Source organism: Miniopterus schreibersii, assembly GCF_964146895.1.
Source record: "Miniopterus schreibersii genome assembly, chromosome: 16".
In the NCBI taxonomy this organism is placed as follows: Eukaryota; Metazoa; Chordata; class Mammalia; order Chiroptera; family Miniopteridae; genus Miniopterus; species Miniopterus schreibersii.
In genome coordinates, this window is record NC_138116.1 from 31148671 (window position 1) to 31171477 (window position 22807).

General features: G+C 45.0%; 1 protein-coding gene across 1 annotated transcript in view; it reads left to right on the plus strand.

Moving 5' to 3' along the window:
* Window positions 1-21688, plus strand: part of VPS53 (VPS53 subunit of GARP complex) — a 121936-nt gene extending 100248 nt beyond the window's left edge. Inside the window, exons 18-22 of the mRNA XM_081162258.1 lie at window positions 2217-2365; window positions 6430-6499; window positions 16859-16996; window positions 18526-18630; window positions 19138-21688. Of these exons, the coding sequence (XP_081018384.1) occupies window positions 2217-2365; window positions 6430-6499; window positions 16859-16996; window positions 18526-18630; window positions 19138-19308 (633 nt within the window). The 3' untranslated portion in view covers window positions 19309-21688. The remainder of the gene's footprint in view (window positions 1-2216; window positions 2366-6429; window positions 6500-16858; window positions 16997-18525; window positions 18631-19137) is intronic.
* The last annotated feature ends 1119 nt before the right edge of the window (window positions 21689-22807 follow it).

Here is a 22807-nt window from a genome sequence, read left to right on the forward strand (position 1 = left end):
GAGCTGTAATGTTTAGACAATTGTTTACTCACTTTTTGAGGTGTTGAAATAGAAAATGCTGCCAACTTGGAAAACAGTAGTCGTTACTATGGAAGCGCTTCATGTCAATCGGAGGGTGCAGGTATCAGGCTCCTTTCCCAGTTGACTGTGTTTACCCGGAGCATTCCGCTCCGAGTGTTGCTGCGGAGCCGGGGAAAACAAGATGAAGCGCAGACATGGACAGGCCTCGTCCTGTGAGCTCATTTAAAGTCACCTAGGATGCTCATTGGATGGATCGGATCGCTAACGTCAGGTGGAAAACGGAGCCTCTTGAATAAAATGAAAAAGATGAGGAAAATATCACACATAAGCAAAGCATTAGAACATGAAGGCAGTTTGTGCTAGACTCTCCACGCTCTCCCCGGTGTTTATTTCTGTTTCTTCCCCAGTAAAAAATCAGAGACCTTTTCTGTCTGGAGCCTCACTGTGAAACCTTGAGCAAGACTTAATGTCTGGGCCTTGGTTCTCTTATCTTAAAATGAAGGTGGAGGTTCCTTCCTGCTTTTTTATGGTTCTGTGCTTATATGTACCTGAAGCTTTAGAATACAAATATCTGCTGACTTCAAGAAACATTAGGACAAAACATAAAGGCACTTGAACTTCCCAGGAGCTGGGGAATCATCCATGTACTATTCCTTTAAACAAGTTCTCTCAGTATTGAATTTTTCCTCTCCCCAAGAGCTCTATAAAAATAGTGTTTTCTTGCCAGAGACATCAAGGCCTCAGAACTACTGCCCTCCTTCTATGAACATATTATATGGTTTGTGTTTGGCTCAGGATCTTTTTCACAGACAGCCCAGCTCCGCTCTGAGAGGCTGACTCAGCAGAGTTCCTCCAGCACATTCCCACTCTGTCCGGGGTTGGAGTGCCCACCCTGCCAGTTTCCGGGCAGGCCAGGAGCCGGAGCCTAGCCGCCTCTCTTCTCCTGTACGTCCCCAAGGGGAAAGAGGCACTACAGCATCGCTTCTTTCTCCATTGCACTGTAGATGTTTTCCAGAGTGTCTTCTCTGCTTTTCCTCAGCAGGTCTCATTTTTGTCCACAGCCTGGTTAAGGGCCACATCACTCCTCTCTCAGTAATGCTCATCTCTTGCGCCCCTGCCATCCACACAGTCCCCGTGCGTCTTTCCAACCCTGTTCCCCTGTCACTGTCTTAACCTCTGATCTGCCCCTCTGTTTTGCCAGAGAGTGTCTCTCCTTTCCTTTGATTGAAATTCCAACATAATCCCAAAGGTTTTAGGAGGGAGAATCTAATGTTTTCTAATGGAAAATTTCAGTAATATACAAAAGTAGAGAAAACAGTATAATGAGCCTCGTGTATCTGTCACCCAGCTTTACTAATCTTGTTTCGTCTACTTCTTTCAACCCCAGATTATTTGGAAGCAAGTCTCACACCACATATCATTTCTAGTTTCCTTTTTTTAAAAAAAACACAAACTCCTCCTGCGAGGCCGGAGTGGCTCAATTGGCTGAGCGCCCTCCCATGCACTGCAAGGTCACAAGTTCAATTCCCGGTCAGGGCACATACCTGGGTTGTGAGTTTGATCCCCGGTAGGGGAGCATGTGGAAGGCAACGGATTGATGTTTCTCGCTCTCTCTCTGTCTCTTTCCCGCTCACTCACTCTCTTCCTCTCTCTAAGCATGTCCTCAGGTGAGGATTAAAAAACATTGGAAAAACTTCTTCCAATTTACTTGAGAGAAAGGCATAAGTTAACTCTAGCCTGGGTTTCATTTAATGTAGCCCAACCACCTTTCTGGTCTCCCAGGCTACCAGTCTGCACAGACGTAGATGTGCCCCCCCCCGCCCCCCACTCTCCCACAGTTCCTTTCTGGTGGAACAGCTGACTGAAGACTCGGATCCCAGCCTCCTGCCTGGTGAGGGTTTCTGTAGCAGATGGCCACTTAGATGGGGAGGGAAGGCTGCTTCAAGCATGAGGGGCGCAGGCAAGGAAAGGATGCCCGAGTCACGCCTCACTGTCAGAGTTAAGGTGGGCGCAGTTGTTTTTATTCACCGTCGGCCACTACCTACCAGGTAAGACACAGTCCCCAAACCAAGACAGTGGCTGTGATAGCAAGCTGTGGCCTGATTTCTACTCCCCTTGCCCCTTCCCTGGTAACAGGTAAGGCTATCCTCCTATGAGACATCTAAAGACTTGTCCTGTCCTGCCTCCGTTTTCAGATGCAGTGGCAGAACGTGGAGCACGTTGGCGACCAGAGCCCCTATGTCACCTCCGTCATTCTTCACATTAAGCAGAACGTTCCCATCATCCGCGACAACCTGGCTTCGACACGGAAATACTTCACTCAGTTCTGCATTAAATTTGCAAAGTAAGTCCTGGAACATTCTCATCACTGGGTTATTTTGGGACCATGCTCATGATCCAGGTGTCCCCACCCTCTAGCTAGGGCTTGGTCTGATTGCAGCAGGCAAATGAATTTATTTTTTTTGTACTCAAAAGAAGCATAATAAAACTAAGTCCACTAAGTCATAGTTAACAGTAACAGCAGTGCAGTCATCAACCACGTCAAGGCAAACAGAAATGTGAGGAGGGGATCCTGTTATTTTGAATTATGTGGACATAACGGTGTCCCTGCCTCCCACCCACCTATTTGAATAATTAAAATTCTTTTTCTGTGATTTCATTATATACATTTTGTCTCTCCAATGAGATTATAAGCTTTTTAAGGATAGAAATCATCAGTTCTGTTTCTTTTGAGCCTTCTATTCTTCCTTCCCCATAGTAGCTATTACTGTGGCTGCCAGAATTTAGCCACTTGTGGATGTCCTTGAGTCCAGAGAAGGAACCAGAAATTAGATTGGGCGAGTCAGGGAGCTCTGTTACCAGGCTGGAGGGAGTCAGCACTGAGCTGCATGTCTTCCTGCCACATCCTTGTGTGCAGCCATTTCTGGCTCAATGTGTCGGAGCAAGGAAATAGTTTGGTCCTTTGCCAGCCAGTCAGCATCTGGCTGTAGCACTGTTTCCCCCAAGACCAGACAACGTAGAGGGTCAGTGCCTCCTCTGACCAATTATCAAACAAGCACTTTGGCAAACTTCTCAGGAAAGGGCTTCAGGAAGGTCAGCCCAGTCCGCGCTACTGTATTTAGGTGGTTCTCATCCAAGTCCCAAAGGGTGATTTAGGGCTCCAAGTTTCTGTCTTCCCCAAATATCTCCCTGCTTGTGTTCAATTAAGGCTTTTCTTTCTCCCGCACAAATACATCCCTAAGGAACAACGGCTATGGAGTGGCTTGTGGCGTCAGCTTCAGTCTCCAGTTTGTCAAGAAAAGATAGAGTGGCCTCTCTGGGGAGGCGTTAATGTTTGCAGTGTGGCAGATGAACCGGGATTGACATTCCCTTCGCTCTCTGGCTGCTCATTAGTGTGTGCTGAAAGCATGGCTGATAAATCACACGGTGACACTCCCCAGAGCCCCTGGTAGAAACAGTATCTCTGTAAAAATTTACTGTGGCCAAACATCTCCAGTGTGGTCGCACGGGGGTCTGACTGAGCTAACATTAGAGTGAATTTGCTTGGCTAGTCCCGGCACCAGCCTCACACTGTCTCAGAGCCCTTTCGTTTTATGACGAAGCCCATACTGGGTGAGCTGGGAATAGGATGGCCGTCTCTCACATCTGGAAAAGCTTAGGCCGTGATCTAGAAAATGGCTTTCTGATTGAATCCATGGTACCCTCTCATCCTAGAATCCCAGGGGAAGACTAGAAACCTCAGAGGTGGGGGTTTCCCCAGCCAAGAGCAATAGCCGCCGCCACCCCCCCAAGGGGATGGGAAGCACTTAGCAGTTACCCACCACATTGCTGGGACTTCCTCAGCCCACCCCCAGTAGACCAGCAGACACAGCCAGTTCAAGGGCACAGCCGAAGCGTGCCCTAGTGGAAAGTAAGCGGTTATACACTGTGTACTTTCACAGTTAGTCATGAACTCAGTCTCGCTGTCTTGTTTGGCCTGGCTCTGGTTTGAAGACTCCCTTCTAAATAGTCCCTGTTCTCCCTCCTGATCAGCAGATCTCTGGAGTTTAAGTTCCTTTCCCTTTAACTTACTCTCCTATCCCACCAATGCCTCCATTTGGTCTCTGCAGCAACAGCCTTTCCTAGTTAGACGTCAGCATCACCCCCCTGATTGAAACTATTAAGTGACTTCTCTTGTCTGCTGAGCTGATTCTCCTCCACTCAGTAATGGAAATAATAAGACAAATCTCTTTATCATGCTTGGGAGGGTAAAATGTATTTTTTATTATTTATTCAACATGCATTCAGTTGAGTACCTGCTATGTCTCAGGCACAGAATTAAGTGCTTTGACTTTATAGCCATCGTCTGTCCCAATTTTCCTTTGCCTTACAGTGAGTGGAGGGAAACAAATATGGGAGCAAATAAGTATAATAAAATAGGTTAGATGTTAGACTGGAGGTCCGTGGACGCGCTGTAGAATATGGTTGAAGGAATATGATGACTGAGGAAAGGCTTTATGGGAGAGATGTCCTCGAGCAGAGTCCAAGAGATGTGTGTGTACTGACCCTCAAGGCCGTGGGGAAGAGCGTTCCAGGCAGACAGCGCAGTGTAAGCAACGGCACAGAGGCATCACGTAGCCTGCAGAATCGTGGGAGCTGCAAGTAGCTCGCCGGTTGAAGTATAGGGTGCCAGGGCTTACCATGGTGAGGCTGGGGACAGGGAATCAAGACCACCAAGGAAGGCCTTGCCTGCAGCCTTACAAGAGTTTTAATCAGGGGAAGGCCTTGATCATATTTGCATTTTAAATAAATTTCTTTGGCAGCAGATTGATTAGAAAGGATGAGGCTGGCCCAGCCAGCATAGCTCAGTGGTTAATCGTTGACCCATGAACCAGGAGATCAGGGTTTGATTCCCAGTCAGGGCACATGCCAGGGTTTAGGGCTTGATCCCCAGTAGGAGGCATGCAGGAGGCAGCTGATCAATGATTCTCTCATCATTGATGTTTCTATCTCTCTCTCCTTCTCCTTTCCTCTCTCTGAAATCAATAAAACATTTTTTTAAAAAAAGGATTAGGCTGGGAGACCAGTTAGGAAACAATGGAAACAGCTCAAGCGAGAAAGGGCAGCAGCGGTGGGAATGGTTGGAGGGATGGCTATGGGAGTTCAGGGGAAGAGCTGGTAGCTGATTGGATATTGGGGTTGAGGTAACTCCCTGTTTCTGACTTGGGTGACCAGGTAGATGAGATCCAGTCCTCCGAGCCTGGATGCAAGGGTGGGGCTGAGTGGTGGATACGCTGGGGTTGCAGTGCCGGTGGGCCATTCCAGTGGGATAGCCAGCAAGTGTACAAGAGAGATCGAGGAGGAAGGGGTCACAAGCCTGAGAGCATCATTTAAAGAGTGAGAAGAGGACTGCCAGCTAGCCTTTGTCTCGGCCTACAAATCCTGCTTTGTTGGCACTGTGCCTCCTTTGGTCGTGGGACCTTGTGATACCTCCAGGTCTGTCGCTCTGGACCTGGCCTTGGTTATAGGCGTTTCTAGTTCCCACACTTTCCATTTTGTGCCTGTACAACCCAGCTTTCCCTACTCGGGCCTCTGCAGTTTTTTCTAAAAAGTTTCCCTGATCTATTAAAATTTCATTGTCCCTTTCCCCAAACTGGCATCATTATCAGTTCACCTGACCCAGGTTGCCCTTCAATCCCCAGTAAATTGGGGGAGGTCATATATTCTGTTCCTGATCTGACAGTTACCCCCTTAACAATTATTTCCTATTTTTACATTTAAGATCCAATAACTACCTCATGTATATTCCACTCTCATATCTATTAGGATGTTTTCAGCTACTAGTAATAGGAACCCTGACTCAGACTGACTCGTACAGAACTTTTTATTTCATATAAACGCAAGGATGGCTGATTCAGTGGTTCAGCAATGTCACTAAGGACCCAGGTTCTTTACCCTCCTCTGCTCTCCTTGGGGCTGGCTTCATCCTCAGAATGGTGGAAAATGGCTACTTTTATAACCAGATACAAGAAGACCCTAAAGAAGAAGAGAGTCTTTGCCCCAGCCATGCAATAAAATCCTTCCCTCCAGTCTGATTGGGCCGGCTTAGGTCATATTCCCATCTCAGGATCAATAACAGTTACCAAGGGAATGCCACACTCTGCCCGGCTGAGGCTAATAAGAGTGCAGCTCTGTAGTTTAGTTTAGGAGGGTTCAACTCTTCCCTGGTGTCCCAAAGCCAGGTATACCTAAATAACACCAGGGCTTTGGCTGGAAAGAAAAAGAAAGGATTGGATGCTGGTAGGCCACAGAAGTGTCTACTTCATTTCTCAGTTTCCTGCTGGAAGGAAGTGGGACCTTAACAGATTTTCTACAGTTCTTTACAGAAGACAGAATAAGCCTAATTTGTCATTTCTTTTTTATCCACAGCTCCTTCATTCCCAAGTTCATCACCCATCTCTTCAAGTGCAAACCAATTAGCATGGTGGGAGCAGAACAGGTGAGGTAAAATTGGTGTAGGGTCTTTTCTTTATGGCTTTGGTCGTAGATCAAACACATATCTTTTTAGTACAGATCTGCTGAAGAACTAAAGTTGATTTCCCCTGTTTGGCCATAGAATGATGACCTGATGGTTTACTTCAGTCATTCATTTATGTAAAAAATTTTATTGAACACCTACTAAGTACCCAGGCATTGTTCTAGATACAGGGTATACTGCAGTGAACAAGACAGAAAAGATCTCACCTTTATAATGTTTACATTCTAGTAAGAAAAGACAGGTGATATACAGTTTAACAAAGAGTTTAGAAGTATGCTAAAGGGTATAAAACTAGGTTATGTGAAAGGAGTCTTTGCTGCATGAGGGAGTAATGGCTTTGCATTCGATGGTCAGAAAGGGCTCCTCTGAGAGCTGGGGCTTGAGAGGGACTAGGAGAAAAGAGTCCAGGCAGAGGTGACAACAAAGGCTGTGATGATTTTGGATCACGTGGCTGGGGCAGAGACCACTTGAGAGTAACAAAGAAAGGCTTATCTTTTTGGTACTAAGAAACTCTGTTCACCTCCCCCAAGGAGCCTTCCTTGATTAACCCCACTCCATTCACTTGGATTCTGTGCCTCAAGACATCTCTTTATAGGCCCTATCAGCTCAGCACTAATGAATTCAGTTATAGGCTACAGCAGTCACCCCTTTTCAGCTCCTGCCTCCTCAGACTACCCGAAGTGTGAGCAGTTTGAGTTCAGAGAGCAGTTTAAGCTACTGTGTAAAAGAAACAATAATATTCAGCCCCTAATTCTCTAAAAACATCTACTTGTCTATAAACTATATAAACTACTTACATATAAACTGATCATAAATGATTCTCATATAGTCATTGAAATAAATCTCTCCAGGCCCCTACCTAGCAATACTTAGTGAACCTATTTCAGTTACTTTTTATATTTGAAAGAACTCAAACTTCATTTTTAAGTAAGAAGGTTATATAATTCAAGCCATTTCTATAACTTCTGTTCTTCCATCAAATTAGTCAACTTGGTACGGGTCTGGCCCTCTCCAGCTCAGTGGCCTTCCCGCACCCTGGGCTCTTGGCTGTGCTGGTGCGTCATGCTTCAGGAAGATGGCAAACTGGCATGTCCTCCTGTGCACCACGGGTCTCTCACAAAGCGTGAAAGCAGAGATGTTATCTCTGTGTATATCGAGAATCTCTCGAATCTGATATGTGCAGTGTGCTTTTGTTCTCTTTTTGTGAGTGAGTGACCTTCCTAGGTTATGACACGATCGGGCGCGTTCAGGGTGGTACGGCCGTTTTCCTAGGTTATGAAAAGGTAGCATGGTGCGAGCATTAAGGTCATGGGCTCCAGAGTTACAGAGGTGTCAGGCTGAATCCCATCCCTAATGTAGCAGTTGTTTGTCCTTAGACAAGTTACTTAACCTCCCAGCACCCTAGTTTCCTCATCTATAAAATGGGGATAATCCTAGCACCGCCTCCCAGGGTAGTTTCAGGATCACACAGATAATGCACCTAAAGTACCTGGTACATTGTCTGGCACAAGGCAAGCCCTCAACAAATGCCAGTTGTCACTCACACCAGGGACATGACTGTGTTTCTGCTTTCATTTCCCACCTCCCTGCAGAGAAACATCATAGCCAATGTTTGCTGCCAGCTGCCTGGCTGACCAGCTTTAACCAGAGTCAAAAATACAGGGGTGGGCAAAAGTAGATTTTCAGTTATAATACAATAATTAATACATAATTACAAGAATAAACTGTGTACTCATAACTGGAAACCTACTTTTGCTCCACCCTATATTGTCTCAGAAAACATCCTGGGAGGTTGCATAGATTTCAACACTGTGTCTATAGTGTTCCCGTGTTTTGAAATTCTTGACTCTTGCATGTCATGAGCATAGAACTAATTCTTTCTATTAGAAATAGCAGCCTGATGCCCCAACATGTCTCATTAGTATATGTTTCTTAGGCACGTTTACTGGGAAATGATTCTGTTCACTTCACTGTTGTGTATAATCAGAGAGGATGCGGAGCGATCATGGTCGGTGGATCTGGAAGAAGCCTTAGCGTTCTCAGTCACTGGTTTCTGTCTCTAGACATGATGAAGTCACTGGAACACAAAGTTGACTCATTGGGAACCTGTTTCCAGGGGAGCGCAGCCTTGCCCAGGCCTTGCTAGCTGATTTAATGTATGATAACCATGGTATTTCCATATCATCACATAAACCCAATATCATATCTATTTTCCCCAGATTTTCTCTTCTTTAAAAGAATGTTTAAAAAAGTCAGCTCAGACTCAAACCCCACATCTTCAGAAAAATAGTTTAGCCAGTCTTGACTCCTGCTTTGAGACGTGAATGAGAAACCATCTGTGAAAGTAGAGTTGCACTTTCTCAGACCTCAGACAAATATGAGTGGGTGGTAGGGAGCATGGACCTCAGCAGGCCCAGCCTGGGGGAGGGTATGGGTGGGAACGAAAGGGTAGCGTGGCCCTCGCAGGAATCCCATGTAAAGTTCAGGTTTAGCTGGGCCCGGGTCTTCCATGAGTATCGGCTTAGAAACCCAGGCAGTCATGTAGCTTGAGGTGTGATCACTCAGGCAGCAGAACCGTAGGAATCAGGATGTTAACAAAGGGATGCCCATAGACTGACATAGAATCTGCCTCGAGTCTTGTAGTGGCTGTAATTCAAGCTTTAATAAAAACCGTCACGTGCAAAGCTAAGGTTTAGCCTAATCTCAGCTGCCTCTGCTTTGCCCCAAAGGTACTAGATCCTAAATTTAGATTCTATTTAATACTTGTGCTGAAAATAGGGAAGGAGACATATTCCTGCTCTTTATTCTCTTCCTGATTACTGTATAAAGTGAATTATTTATCTTGGGCCCTAGAGTCCTCTTCAGCAGTTGCAGGGGCGTGTGGAACTGAACCATACCAGTATTTGTGATGCTTCTTGCTAGTTTGTGATTTTCAGAGAATCTTGTGGGATTTTCAGGGTCGTTAATTAGTCTTATGGCCATGGTACCTATGACTAAAGCGCACAGCGGCAATGGAACCCATTCACACAAACTTACCCCAGAGGAAGCAGCACCATATGGTGTGGGGAAAAGAACCCTGAGGCATGGGTCCAGTCCTCCCTCTGCTGTTAATGGTCCCTTTGATCAAAGCAGTTGCTACTCTGCTCTGGGCTCAGTTTCTTTATGTTCAAATATGAGCACTGAACCAGCCCCAGCCAGTTGGCTCAGTTGGTTGAGCGTTGTCCCATGCACTGAAGGTTGCTAGTTCAGTTCCCAGTCAGGGCTCATGCCCATGTTGTAGGCTCGATCCCTGATAGGGGGCATGCAGAAACATTGATGTTTCTCTCACTCTCTCTCTCCCCCCCTTCCTCTCTCTCTAAAAATCAATTAAAAAAAATCTTTAAAACAAAACAAAACAAAGAGCACTGAACCAGACACTCTCATACGCCCCTCCTAGGTCTGTCATAATATGGAGTCTAAAATATTTAAGCAATATCTTTCACATCTATGAAGTTATCTTATTTTCCTTTGGGTTATCTTTATATCTCACATTGACTTTTTTATTATGGTGAAACATAATTTACCACTGGAGCCATTTCTAAGTGTGCAGTTCAGTAGTATTAGGTACACTCACATTGTTTTCCTGGCATCCCCACCGTCTACCGCCAGACCTTCATCTTCCCAACTGCAGCTCCATTGAACAGACTCCTTGTTCCATTCCCCCCAGCTCCTTGCACACACTATTCCGCTTTCTGTCTCTCTGAGCACGACCGCTCTAGGAACCTCATACACGTGGGACCAGACAGTATCTGTCCTGTGGTATCTGGCTTATTTCACTTAGCATGTCTTCAGGGTTGATCCATGTTGTAACATGTTTCAGAATTTCTTCCTTTCTAAGGCTGAATAATATTCCATTCTGTGGATATACCGCATTTTGACTATATTGACTTTTAAATTCACGTAATTCAAAACCATATGTAAAAAAAATATGTTTAAAGCAAATTTTGGATTTTTTTTTAAAGCCCAAACGCCAAGGAAAGGGAAAAAGAGAACCAGGTGATGTGTACACATGGCAGTTGGAAAAATGAAACAGTACCATGGTTATTCTCAGGTCCCAGTCTCGGTAAATGTCCTCAATGTGGCAGAGGATTTTTAAGCACTCCTTTTAATGACAAAACCTCTAACAAGTCAATTAGAAAAAGATGATCAACTAATCGAAAAGTGGTAAGTCTTGACTAGGCTCTTCAAAAAGAGGATATCTAAAAGCCAATAAACATTAATCGTCCAGGGAAATACATATTAAAATCACCATAATATCAGAATGGCTAAAATGAAAAAGACTGATAATAGCAAGTGTTGGTGAGGATGTGAAACAACAGGAACTTTCATCGTTGCTGGTAGGAATGGAAGTTGGCACCGCCAAACTGGAGAACTGTTGAGCAGTTTCTACTACAGCTAATAAACACATGCCCTCCGCACGATCCAGCAGTTCCACACTTGTGCAGATTCCACCCCAGAGAAATGAGAGCATATGACCACCAAATGGCATGTACAAGAATGTTCCTTGCAGGTTAATGAGCAGTAAGCTAATCTTCAGCAATAGGGGGCAGAAGAGTGGTCACCTTTGTTGGGAGGGAAGGGAGAGCCCTGACTGGAAGAGAACATATGGGAGCCTTCGGGATGCTAGAGACGTCCTGTATCATCACTTAGGCGATTGGTATATACACATATAAACGTGTTTTAAGCTACATGTTTGGTCTTTGTCCACTTTATTGTATGAAAGTTATATCTAACTTTTAAAAAAGAAAAAGGAAAAAGAAACAGGGCATGTCCCCACCTTGGTCCATCCATTTGTCAGATCTTGAACGGGCTGTTCTGTGTCACCTCATTGAAGAACTTTGCAGCACATGTATGGTTCTTTAACTCCTAGGAGTGTGCCTTTATCTTATCTACTCAAGCTTTTCATCACAGCCGTTGATCATGGTGTCCGTCCCTGAGTAGGAGGCGCATTAAGAAGCAAACCCCTCGAAGCTCTCCATTGCTGGGTGATGATGATCTTTCCCAGGCATAGCATGCCGGCCAGCCCTGTACCCCAGTTCACCCTTTAATAACATGAGCCACCCCACCCTAGAAATTATCTCTGGGGTTCAAACAAATTTGGCTGATGGCCCCCTCTTGCCCAATGCCTCATGCCTAAGGAGATGAACTATTAGCTATTTTCAGAGATGAAAAGCAGCAGATTTTCATGATAAATGGAGCCTTTCACCCTCACTTCCCACAGACAGCTGCTAAGTCTGTCAGACTAGCTCCTGCCTTTTCTGACTATATTGTTTTTTTATAAAACCTAAGACCAAGGTTTCCATCTCTTCAGCTGTCTGGTGTGGACAGAATTTTATTGGCTGGCCAGGGATTGAAAATGTCGTATCTCAAGATATGGGAAACAGTAGAAAATTATGTCTGGTTCATTCAAAACTCTTTCTGTAACTTAAGTCTATACAGTTCTTTAGATATATAATATATCCCTGGGAAGTAGAAAGTATAGGAAAAAATAGGAAGTATCCCCATATGTTTTAAAATACAATCATTGATTTTCTTTCCTACCAACAAATAATTCTAAGACACGGCTTTGACTTTTGACAAGGCTCTGAAAATTTGCTACATGGAAGACAAAGTTGAAACCTCACCAGGCCTCAAGTAGCATACTTAAAAAAAATAAGAAAGAAGTATTTCCTGTTAATAAAAGTAGAGAAAATAATGTCGAGCATACCAGCTCACCACTCAGTCAGATCTTAACATGGTCCCACATTTGTTCTAGATCCTTTTTGTATAAAGTAAATCATTACAGTTATTGCTGAAGCCCCCAGGGGACCCCATCCTGCCATTCCTCTCCCTCCATACCCAGAGGTAACTACTCTTCTGATTTTGATTGTTATCATTCCCATATGCGTTTTGATATGTTACATATATTCACAAATGATTTGTAATTTTGTTTTACATATTTTTGAACTTTATAAAAATGGTACTGTGCATATCATTTCCCCACTTGCTTTTTCCCCCAACAATGTTTTTTGAGATTTGTCCATGTTGATGTGTGTTATTTGAGTTCATTCATTTTAACTTCAGTATCCTATTCCATTGCATGAATGTGCCACCATTTGTTTATCTATTCTACCATTGATGGACATTCAGATTGTTTCCAGTCTTGCTTTTACAAACAGTGGATGCAGGAAACATTTTTTAACATGGACAAGAATGTCTCTAAAGGATATAAGTATGAGTACTGTGTGGTGGGTTATGCATATCTTCAAGTAAATATGTATATGTATGTATGTATCTTTGTGTGTGTGTGTGTATATATATATATATATATATATATACACACACACACATATATGAATTTCCCCCTAAGTGCTTTAACTAATTTATATTCTCATCATAAGTATGAGTTTTGTTATACCATATCCATGCCAACACTTGGTATTATCAACATTTTTACTTTTGTCTCTCTGATGAGTATGAAATGGTATACAATTGTATTAATTTGCATTTATTAGATTACTAATAAGGTTAAGTATCATTTCACATGCCTTGTAAGCACCGAGTTTCTGTTTTTGTGAATTGCCTGTTCAGATCTTTGTCCCACCATTGTTGTTACTGTTGCTATTGGGTTTGCTAGTCTTTTATGGATTTGTAAAAATCTGTATGTGTTCTGAATATTATTCCTTTGCCAGTATTGCAGATATTCTCCCCCAGTTTGTGCCTTTTTACTTTGTTTCTGTGTCTTTTGATATAGACTTATTTTAAAGTAATAGATTTTTCAGTCTTTCTTGGGTTTCACATTCTTCTCTACTGATGAGTAATGAAAATAATTTCTATTTTCTTCTTAACGTTTTTCTTTTTATATCTAGCTGTTTGATCTACCTGGAATTTAGCATACTCATTCTTTAGAGGCATGTACAGGGTTACCTCTCAGGAAGAGCAGCGATCATTTCCAGTGTGGCTCTGGGAAGTGTTCTGACTTTGAGCTCTTTGTACGGGCCCCTGGCAGTCTACACTCACCTCTCCTCTGCATGCTTGGGTACCTTTCTCTGTGAGCCTACAGCTTTTTCAAAATACAAGTACTAGGAAAGGAGAAATTTTCATCTTTGGAAACCTAGAAAAATCCAAATGCCCTAGCACTTTCCTGGTCTGCAGTTGAATGGCCAACAGAGTTTAGGCCATTGGCCACATTACTGTGTGAAATTACTCGTTCCTTAGTATGGCTTCCTCACCATTTTTTAAAATTGAGGCTTTATTAGAGAAGTTTAAGGTTCACAACAAAATTGAGGGGCAGATATAGCGTTCCCATATACCTACCCTGCCACCCATGCATAGCCTTTTCCATTATCAACACCCCCACCAGGGTGATACATTTTGTACAGTTGATAAACCTACATTGACACATCATTATTAACTCAAAGTCTATAGTTTATGTTGGGGTTCACTCTTAGTGTTGTACATTCTATGAGTTTGGACAAATGTATAATGGTAACTATCCACTATTACAGCGTCACACAGAGTTGTTTCACTGCCCTGAAAACCCTCTGTGCTCCACCTATTTATCTCATCCACCATCCCCAACGCCTGGCAGCCACTGGTCTTCTTACTGTCTCCACAGTTTTGACTTTTCCAGAATAGTTGGAATCATATAGTATGTAGCCTTTTCAGATCGGCTTCTTTCACTTAGCAATATGCATTTAAGATATCTCCGTGTCTTTGCATGACTTTATAGCTTTTTTTTCCCTAATCCTCACCCGAGGATATTTTTTCCATTGCTGTTTCAGAGAGAGTGGAAGAGAGAGAGAGAAACACCCATGTGAGAGAGACACATCAAGTGGTTGCCTCCCACTTGTGCCCCTACCAGGGCCGAGCCTGCAACTGAGGTACATGTCCTTGACCGGAATCGGCTAGGGCTCTTCTTTTCTTTTCTTTTCTTTTTTAAGCATAATATTAATTCCATTGTCTGGATGAACTATAGTTTATTCATTCAGCTACTGAAAGACACCTTGGTTGCTTCTGAGTTCTGGCAATTGTGAATAAAACTGTAAAAAACCTCTGTGTGCAGGATTTTGTGTGGACATAAGTTTTCAACTCTTTTGGGTCAATACCTAGGAGCAGGATTGCTGGCTAACAGTCGTTTGTCAGATGTGTCTTTTGCAGATATTTTTTCCCAGTCTCTGGCTTGTCTTCTCATTCCCTCGACATTGTCTTTTGCAGAGCATAAGTTTTTCATTTTAATGCTGTCCAGCTTATCAATTATTTCTTTCATGGATTATATCTCTGGAGTTACAGTTAAAAAGTAATCACCATACCCAAGGTTATCTAGGTTTTTTCTAGGAGTATTGTAGTTTTGCATTTTACATTTAGGTCTGTGATCCATTCTGAATTACTTTTTGTGAAGGGTGCAAGGTCTATTCTTTCTTTTATTTTTTTATTTCTTGCATGTGGTTGTCCAGTTGTTCCAGGAGCATTTGTTGGAAAGACTCTCTTTGCTCCATTGTATTGCCTTGCTCCTTTGTGAAAGATTAGGTGACTATATTTGTGTGGGTCTGTTTCTGGGCCCTCTGTTCTGCTCTAGTCATCTGTTTGTCTATTCTCTCACCAATACCATGCTCTCTTAATTACTGTACCTTTATAGTAAGCCTTAAAGTCAGGATGATGTCAGTTCTCCAACTTTGTTCTTCTCCTTCCATATTGTGTTGGCTATTTGGGGTCTTTTGTATCTCCATATAAACTTTAAAATCAGTTTGTCAAATACCTTACCATTTTTTGAAAGTAATATTTCCACTTAAGTTATTCCAAGTAAAACGTTGATATGTTCTCCAAATTTTATACCATTATCAAAATTATAATCACCATGACCATTCAGTGTCTATCTTTAGTCACTGGTTCTCCTGTCCATAGGAAAGTACAGGGAGTGTCCTAGAGCCTGAGGGGCCCCGTTTCATCCCTGCTTGCTATAATTATGCAAGGCTTTCCCAGAGGAGCGGGCGGTGTAGGCGGAGCAAGCCTTGGCCTGAACATGAGATTGATCCTCAGCGTTGTGGTGGTGGCGGCGGTGGGGCTCGCAGCCCACTGCTCCCTTTGTCTGGTTAGTGGGCATGTGCTTCCAGTCTCCTAAACTGTCTGAACAGGCCAGAGTATTTTAGGGTTCAGCCACTTCAATGCCACGTGGTTGCCACGAGCAGCAGCAGGTGAGCAGTAACCTGGAGCCAGCAGGAAACAGTGCGAGGTCTAAGCGAACCCTGCCCTGAGGCGCTCAGCCGAGGCAGCTGGAGGTGGAACACAGCCTGTCCACCTCCTCACCTGACCCCATCCTTCCTGCAGATACTTTTAGCAAGTTACTTAACCTCTGGATCTTTGATTTTCTTATCTACAAAATGGGAACAATAAATACCTATTGGCCAGGGTCTTTTAAATAGTAAATGAGGTGAAACATTCATAGCATCGTTCCTGGCCATTGGTGGGCAATCAGGAGAGTTGATATCCTTCCAAATAATTAGCATTGAAAGAACAGCAACAAAAAAAGGGCAGATTGTTCTAGGTGACTAATGTTTAAATTTGGCTTAATCTCCGACATCCTCGCTGGCATTTAGAGAAATTCAAAATGCAGCAGTACTGAGTACCATTTTTGCCTGTTGAGTAAGCAAGATTTTTATGATGGTTTTCCATGCCAGTGAGGGTGAGTCTGCACTACTGGCAGATGTAAACAGGTATGTTCCATTTGGAAAGCAGTGCAAGATATGATCAAGAACCTCAAAAATGTCCTTATCCCTTGTTCTGTCCCAAAGACTCTCTCCTAAGGAAATGCCATGGATAGACCTGGAATTATATGTACAAAGCCATTCAGCACAGCATTCATTATTTATAATAATAAAAATCTAGAAACAAACTATAGGGGAATGGTTAGCTATGTTAAAGTTACACACAGAGTACTGCGTAGCCATTACAAATCATGATACTTTAAAAGACTGCTAAGATGGGAAAATAGAATTTAGAAACTTCATATATTGAGTGGAAAAAACAGGTCATAAAACTATGTATAGTATAATTCTAGTTTTTTATATGTACACACAGACTGGTAGGAATTATACCACATTTTTACTGTGGCTTCTTGCTATTTTTTTCCTGGGTAATGGGAATTATAACTAATGTTTTTCCTTTTATATTTGTTTTCTTTCCAAATTTTCTCCAGTGAGGATGTATTACATTTAAGATTAGGAAAATGTTATTAATCAGCATGGGTACAAAGAGTGTTGTGTCCCTGGGAAGTGGCTAGTAATACTCTGCTTCGCCCCACAGCTGCTGCTGGACACGCATTCCCTGAAGATGGTCCTGCTCGATCTACCTTCCATTGGCTCACAGGTGGTGAGGAAGGCACCTGCCAGCTACACTAAGATTGTTGTGAAAGGCATGACCCGGGCAGAGATGATCCTCAAGGTGGGGCTTGTGTCTTCCTTGGGGTTTCTGCTAAAAGGGTCTGGTTGCCTGATTGCTTATTCCAAGGAGTACTGGTTTTGAAAGCACAGATCAAGGCCTATCCCCGCCAGTCCCAAAGGATTGTCCACATTCTTTGGCGGGACTAGATTTTGGCCTCATCAGACACTGTTGAAAATCAGTAGACAGTTCCTTGGGGGTCCGTAAATCTTCCTGACTAATGAATTCTTCATTGTAATAGGATTCCCTTGTAATAAGATTTGGCCGAGATTGGGAGTTAGGTGGGGTGTCTCTGTGAATCAGTGTCTAAGTCAGGGGTCTCTGCTTCTCAGCAAGAATTTCCGGCCCAACTATCAGTTACTCCCTTTCACATAAGCCTCATTGACTTTCCAAACTCTGCAACTTTACAAGAACTCCGAACAGATGTTTTCATAACTGACTCTAATCAGCGAATGGGTTTTCCTAGAGCCCCACTTAACAAAATATTATGTGGGGTGATGTTTCGAAGGCCTGAAGCCTTAAGCACCTGCATCTGATTTTCACCTGTGCTCGTTGAGAAGCAGGGAGAAAGTTAGAGAGCAAATGGAACTATCATGGAAACGCTCTTAAAATTCCAGGGCCTGTTCGGGTCTGTCTCCCAAACAAAACGACTCTGATGATAGCAGGAGGGAAACATAGCAGTGGCACCTGAGACAGTGGGGAGCGGGGGGGGGGGGGGGGGGCATGTTCTGCACAGACTTGGAGCTTGTGGCCTGAAGAAATTGGAAGCAGCCTCATCATCAGTTTCTTCTGCAGCTGGTCGACTCCCCAGGGAGGAGAGCCGAGTTTGCAAATTATCTGCAGAGAATTTCTTTTTCCTTTTTTTTCTTTTTTTTAACTTTTTGCAAACAACATATATTTTCTCCATGTTTCCTAATAAATGTATAATAAATCATTTCCCTTAGTGAATTTGTACCTTAGGCACAAATATTTATAAAATAATTAACACCAGTGTCCTCAGATTAGCGTGAGAGCAAACACATGCTGAAGAGATCTTGATTTTATTCCCTGACAGAAAAACAATCTTGAGTATATTTTAATAGCTGAAAAAGAGAGTCATTCAAGTTTCATGTTTATTTAAAAAATGTGACTTTATCTTTGCATCATGAATTTTGGACTTGAAATGGGAGAATGGCATTTAGACACTTCTGCAGAGTCTCTGAGTGAACTGCCCCTCGCCACTCTGAGCTGGTGCTCAGGGGTCAGAACAAAGCCGGGGGGTGTCCCAAATGATTTTAAAAATCACCTGGGACCTCACCGAGGCCCTCAGAATCTTCAGAGGAGGGACTTAGGAATCTGCACTTAAAAGCAGTCCAGGTGATGCTGTGACTCAGCACCTTCAGGAAATGTGCCTGTAACGGATGTTCAGATGAAATAGGCCACCGGGACGGGTTGCTGCTGCTGGAAGGGTGTCTCGCACAGTCCACTTTGTGGTCGGCTTGTCCCTCAGTCACGAGATTTCCCTGAGAGCCTGCTCTTGTCTCTCCCTGTAGGTAGTGATGGCCCCTCATGAACCCCCGGTGGTGTTTGTTGACAACTACATCAAACTCCTCACGGACTGCAACACGGAAACCTTCCAGAAGATACTGGACATGAAGGTTAGTTCAGGGTTTTGCTTTGTCCACATGCACAGCCTTCTCACACCAGTGGTTCTTAACTGGGGGGTGGGATATGGTCCCCAGGGAGCTTTCTCAAAGTGCACATGCCTGGCCCCATGCTGCAAACCGAATGCTAAGAAGCCCTTTGAAAGAAGGATCCTGAGCATATGAACTTCCTGATTGCCTCCTGCCCGGTCGAGAACCACTGCTCGGTGGGAGGAATGGAATGGCGAGGAGTATTACCTTCCCCACCCTGTCAGCCTGTCCTTTCTTCTCTCTCAACCTCTTCTTTCTCTCCCACCTTAATCCTTTTTTTTTTCCTTCCTCTGCTTCTCTCCCAGGCTGCTGCCTAGGGCCCATAACTCCCCATGAAGAAAGTGCTAATCCTCAGCCCAGAGTAATTGTGCTTTTGCAGCCCTGGGCTAAGAGCACCCCAGATGCTGCACTTGCCCCTCGGGCCTTCCTAGGCCAGACCTCACATTGTCCCCCTTTCTCTCTCAACCTCAGGGGCTGAAGAGGAGCGAGCAGAGCAGCATGCTGGAACTCTTCCGCCAGAGGCTCCCCACCCCGCCCGCAGGGCCAGAAGCCTCCAGCTCGCTGTCCCTGCTGGCTCCCACGCCAGAACAGGAATCCTCTCGCATCCGCAAACTAGAGAAACTAATTAAAAAGAGACTGTAGGAGCACCGGCCAATGACCCTCGGCACACAGCTCCCTGGAAGCCCCCACCTCTCCTGTGCTCACCCTGACTCTGACTGTCTATCTTGAAACTTCCTGGGACATTTAGGTTGTTAATGTTTCTCCCATGCCCTGTTTGATTCCTGTCTTAATTGGAGAAGCCCAGGACAGGCCAGGTTATCAGAGGCAGTTTCGATGGTCTCTGGTTCCTGCAGCAGATGCAGACTGGGTGAGGGGTCCCGCACTTCACTGTGGTTTCTGGGCTGCTCTCAGTTGGTCCAGCTGTCACTCCATGGCCTCCCTCTCTCTGCAGCCACACCCTCTGACATGTGGTCCCCTTCCCCAAGTGCTCCTATCCAGGCAACTTGGGTGACAAAGCCTGGATCTCACCCTTCCTCCATCTGCTGCTGCTTGAGGTTGGCTCTGGGGCCCGAGTTAATGAAGTGGCAGATCCAAGTGTGGGAAACTAGCCTTTCTTTATGAAGGAAATGGGAGCAGCAGCTCTCTTCCCCGTGAGTCCCAGTCTGAGTATATATTCAGCTTCTAGGACTTCACTTGGCCAAGTTCTCCCTGTTTTCTCATTTCTCATTAACCTCAGTTCACTCTCTACGTACATCCAAGGGGAGATCCTCTGTGTGTCTCACCCAGGATTGTATGTGCCAGGCCTTGGAAGCAGGTGCTCTGTACCGTGGGCCCCTGGCCGGGTGGGGCAGCCCCGTGCTGACTGGCATGATGTAAAAATGTTATTTTGTCCATTTCTTTACTCCCACCCTGAGCCTCCTGTGAGGGGAAACCAAGAAGTTTTCCTAGAAAAAATTTCCTAGGCTTTCACCTCAGGTGAAGCTATGGGACAGTCCAGCAGGCTGTACCCTCTGATTCCCTTCCTGCCCATCCGTTTTCAAATCCAGAGTTCTTTGCAGAATTATCTGAAAACAACGAAGGCGATGTGTGCTGCCAGGGTGACATACTACTTTATTATCAACGAAAAAGCTCCCAGGTCCATGGACACCTGAGGAACGGAAGACTGACCTTAAATACCGCCTCATGCACCCTGACCCGGACCTGCCCGTCCTGTTCACCACGGGCCGGGGGCCAGCACGGCTTTGCGGGAGAGAACCGCCTCACAGCACTGGAGATGTGGCTAACCGAATGGCCCGGTTCCCTGGAAACCACCCCCCTCAGCTGTGACCATGGCCTCGGGGAACTGGTGGTCCCAGCATTCCTTCAGGAATTAGTCTCTTGGCCAGGTAGGGTGAGAGCTAAGGAGGAAGGTGGAGCTTTGTACAGAGAATGCCCCATCGGGCCTCAGGATAAAACTGGGATAGCAAATAGCACTCAGGATCGAGGAAGTCTAAAAATTCATGTCACCTGTGACGGCCGCCCAGTAGGAAACGCTAAGGTTTGGAAACCTGACCAGAACCTGATTGGGCCTCCCCTCTGACTTGCCACCGTAACCTCTGCACCGCGCCCCTGCCCAGCTTTCGCCCTGGGCCTCATTTCTTCAGCAGCCTCCAGCGTTCTTGCTGGTCAGCCTGACTCATGTAGTGAGCATCTCAGACTCGAGAATGCCGAGAAGAAAGTGGTGGCAGAGCGAGGTGTGGCCTTCAGCTGAGCTCAATTAGGAAAAGATGGTGCAATAGGGAAAGAGCGGGCGGGGGGGGGGGGTCGGGGGAGCCCTGGCGGCTCAGTAGGTGGACTTCGCTGCCCGCGCCGGTCCAGGGAAGTTACGCAGCGGCACTGATGGAGGCTGCACGCTCTGCCTGCCTGAGCAGGAAGGGGCAGTGGCCTGTCTCCTGACACCACAGTCACTTCAGCCAGGGAAGCCATCGACCAGGAAAGCCAGTGGGCCGCAGCACCTGGTTCTTGTCACTCGGTGTTTGCAGATCCACACTTCTTTTCCGGTTCGTTCATGGGGAGTCATTTTCTGGGTCTCTCCGTAATGGCATTGAGATGTCAGGCCCTGTGTTCTGCAGGTCGGTGGTCACAGCCAGGGGAGTTGCTTTTTGATTTATTACACTATCAGTAATCTCCAAGGAGTCAGCAGATGTCAGTAGGAGTTGCATGTTAAATGTCTCGTTGATGGGGTCTGAGTGCTGCATGTGCGTTCTGTGAGGACAGAGCCTGTTTCTCAGCTGAGGGAGTGCATCTGAATCCCTGGGGCTCTCGTTGCACACGCAGGTGCCTGGAGATGCTGAATGAGCGAGGCTGGAGGGGCCACAGGTGATTGTAGTGTTTACTCGTCCAGAACCATTGCAAAGAGAAATTTGCTTTATTGAACGGTTCCTTAGTACATTTTCATAAGTGTAATTTTTATGGCTCTCTTAAGTGAAATTACTGTGCAATTGAACTGTTACCAACATGGTAAAGATCCTTTGCTGCCCTAGCTGGTTGGGCTCAGTAGTTAGAGCGTCCGCCCTCATACTGAAGGGTCCTGGGTTCGATTCCGGCCAAGGCACGTACCTCAGTCTGGGTGCATGCGGGAGGCAGCCAATTGATGTCTCTCTCTCACATCAATGTTTCTCTCTCTCTTTCTCTCCCTTCCATTCTCTGAAAAGCAATGGAAAAAATATCCTCGGGTGAGGATTTAAAAAAAGATCCTTTATTGATGAACAGCCCGTTTAATTTTAAACTTGTGTTGATAGTAGGGACCATGCCAGAAACTGTGCTGTCCCTGTTCTGATTAGGGTTCTTCCTATTTTGATGAGCCAACCCCAAAAAGAGGGTTATTTATTACTGTCACTTCAAAATAACATATATAAAGACACTGATAAAAATGGTCGCTAACAACTGTTATTAAGCTAAACTTAGATATTGTTCTTTCCTCTTTCTGTAGCCCCTTTAAAAAAAACAACCTTGAAGTCACTTTATGTGGTTAAAATAAGTATTAGTAATTTATAATCAAAAAAAGAGTTTGCTGTTGCTCTTATTATGGACAGACTTCCTGAGAGCTGGCTTAAGATGCCCTGTTTGGATCGTCACAGGGAACCACAAAGGGCGGGGTGTTTTGACCTCCAAATTCAGTTCTGGCATTGAGGCTATCACCAATCCTCATATCTTGAAGAACAAAGAACCAGTACCTAGGACCTGCCCAACACGCAGGAAAGGGTGCCCACTTTCCCATGCTGAGGGTGACTCCTCAGCGCAGACCAAACAGAACTAAGAGCAGACTGCCAGAGACCAAGGTGACAGTTACGGGCCAACAGGGCGAGCGAGCAGGTCAGGCTGCTGCCCAATGCGAGGGATGTTACACCAGCTCATCCTGAGCTGCCATTGGGCAAGGAAAACTAGTTCCCTGTTTATGGAACATGAGGGAAAATGCCAAGAGCTCGCTGCTGGAAATGCAATTCCTCTCCCTAGGAAGAGAAATCTCCAAAGTAACTAACTTGCTTAAGGGCGAAAGCAAGTGTTTCACACTTCTTGTCTACTCCGAGTGAGATTGCTAAAAATAAAATTATGAGAACTGCGCTGGGCCACTTAAACAATGCCTTGGAAACACTGGCAC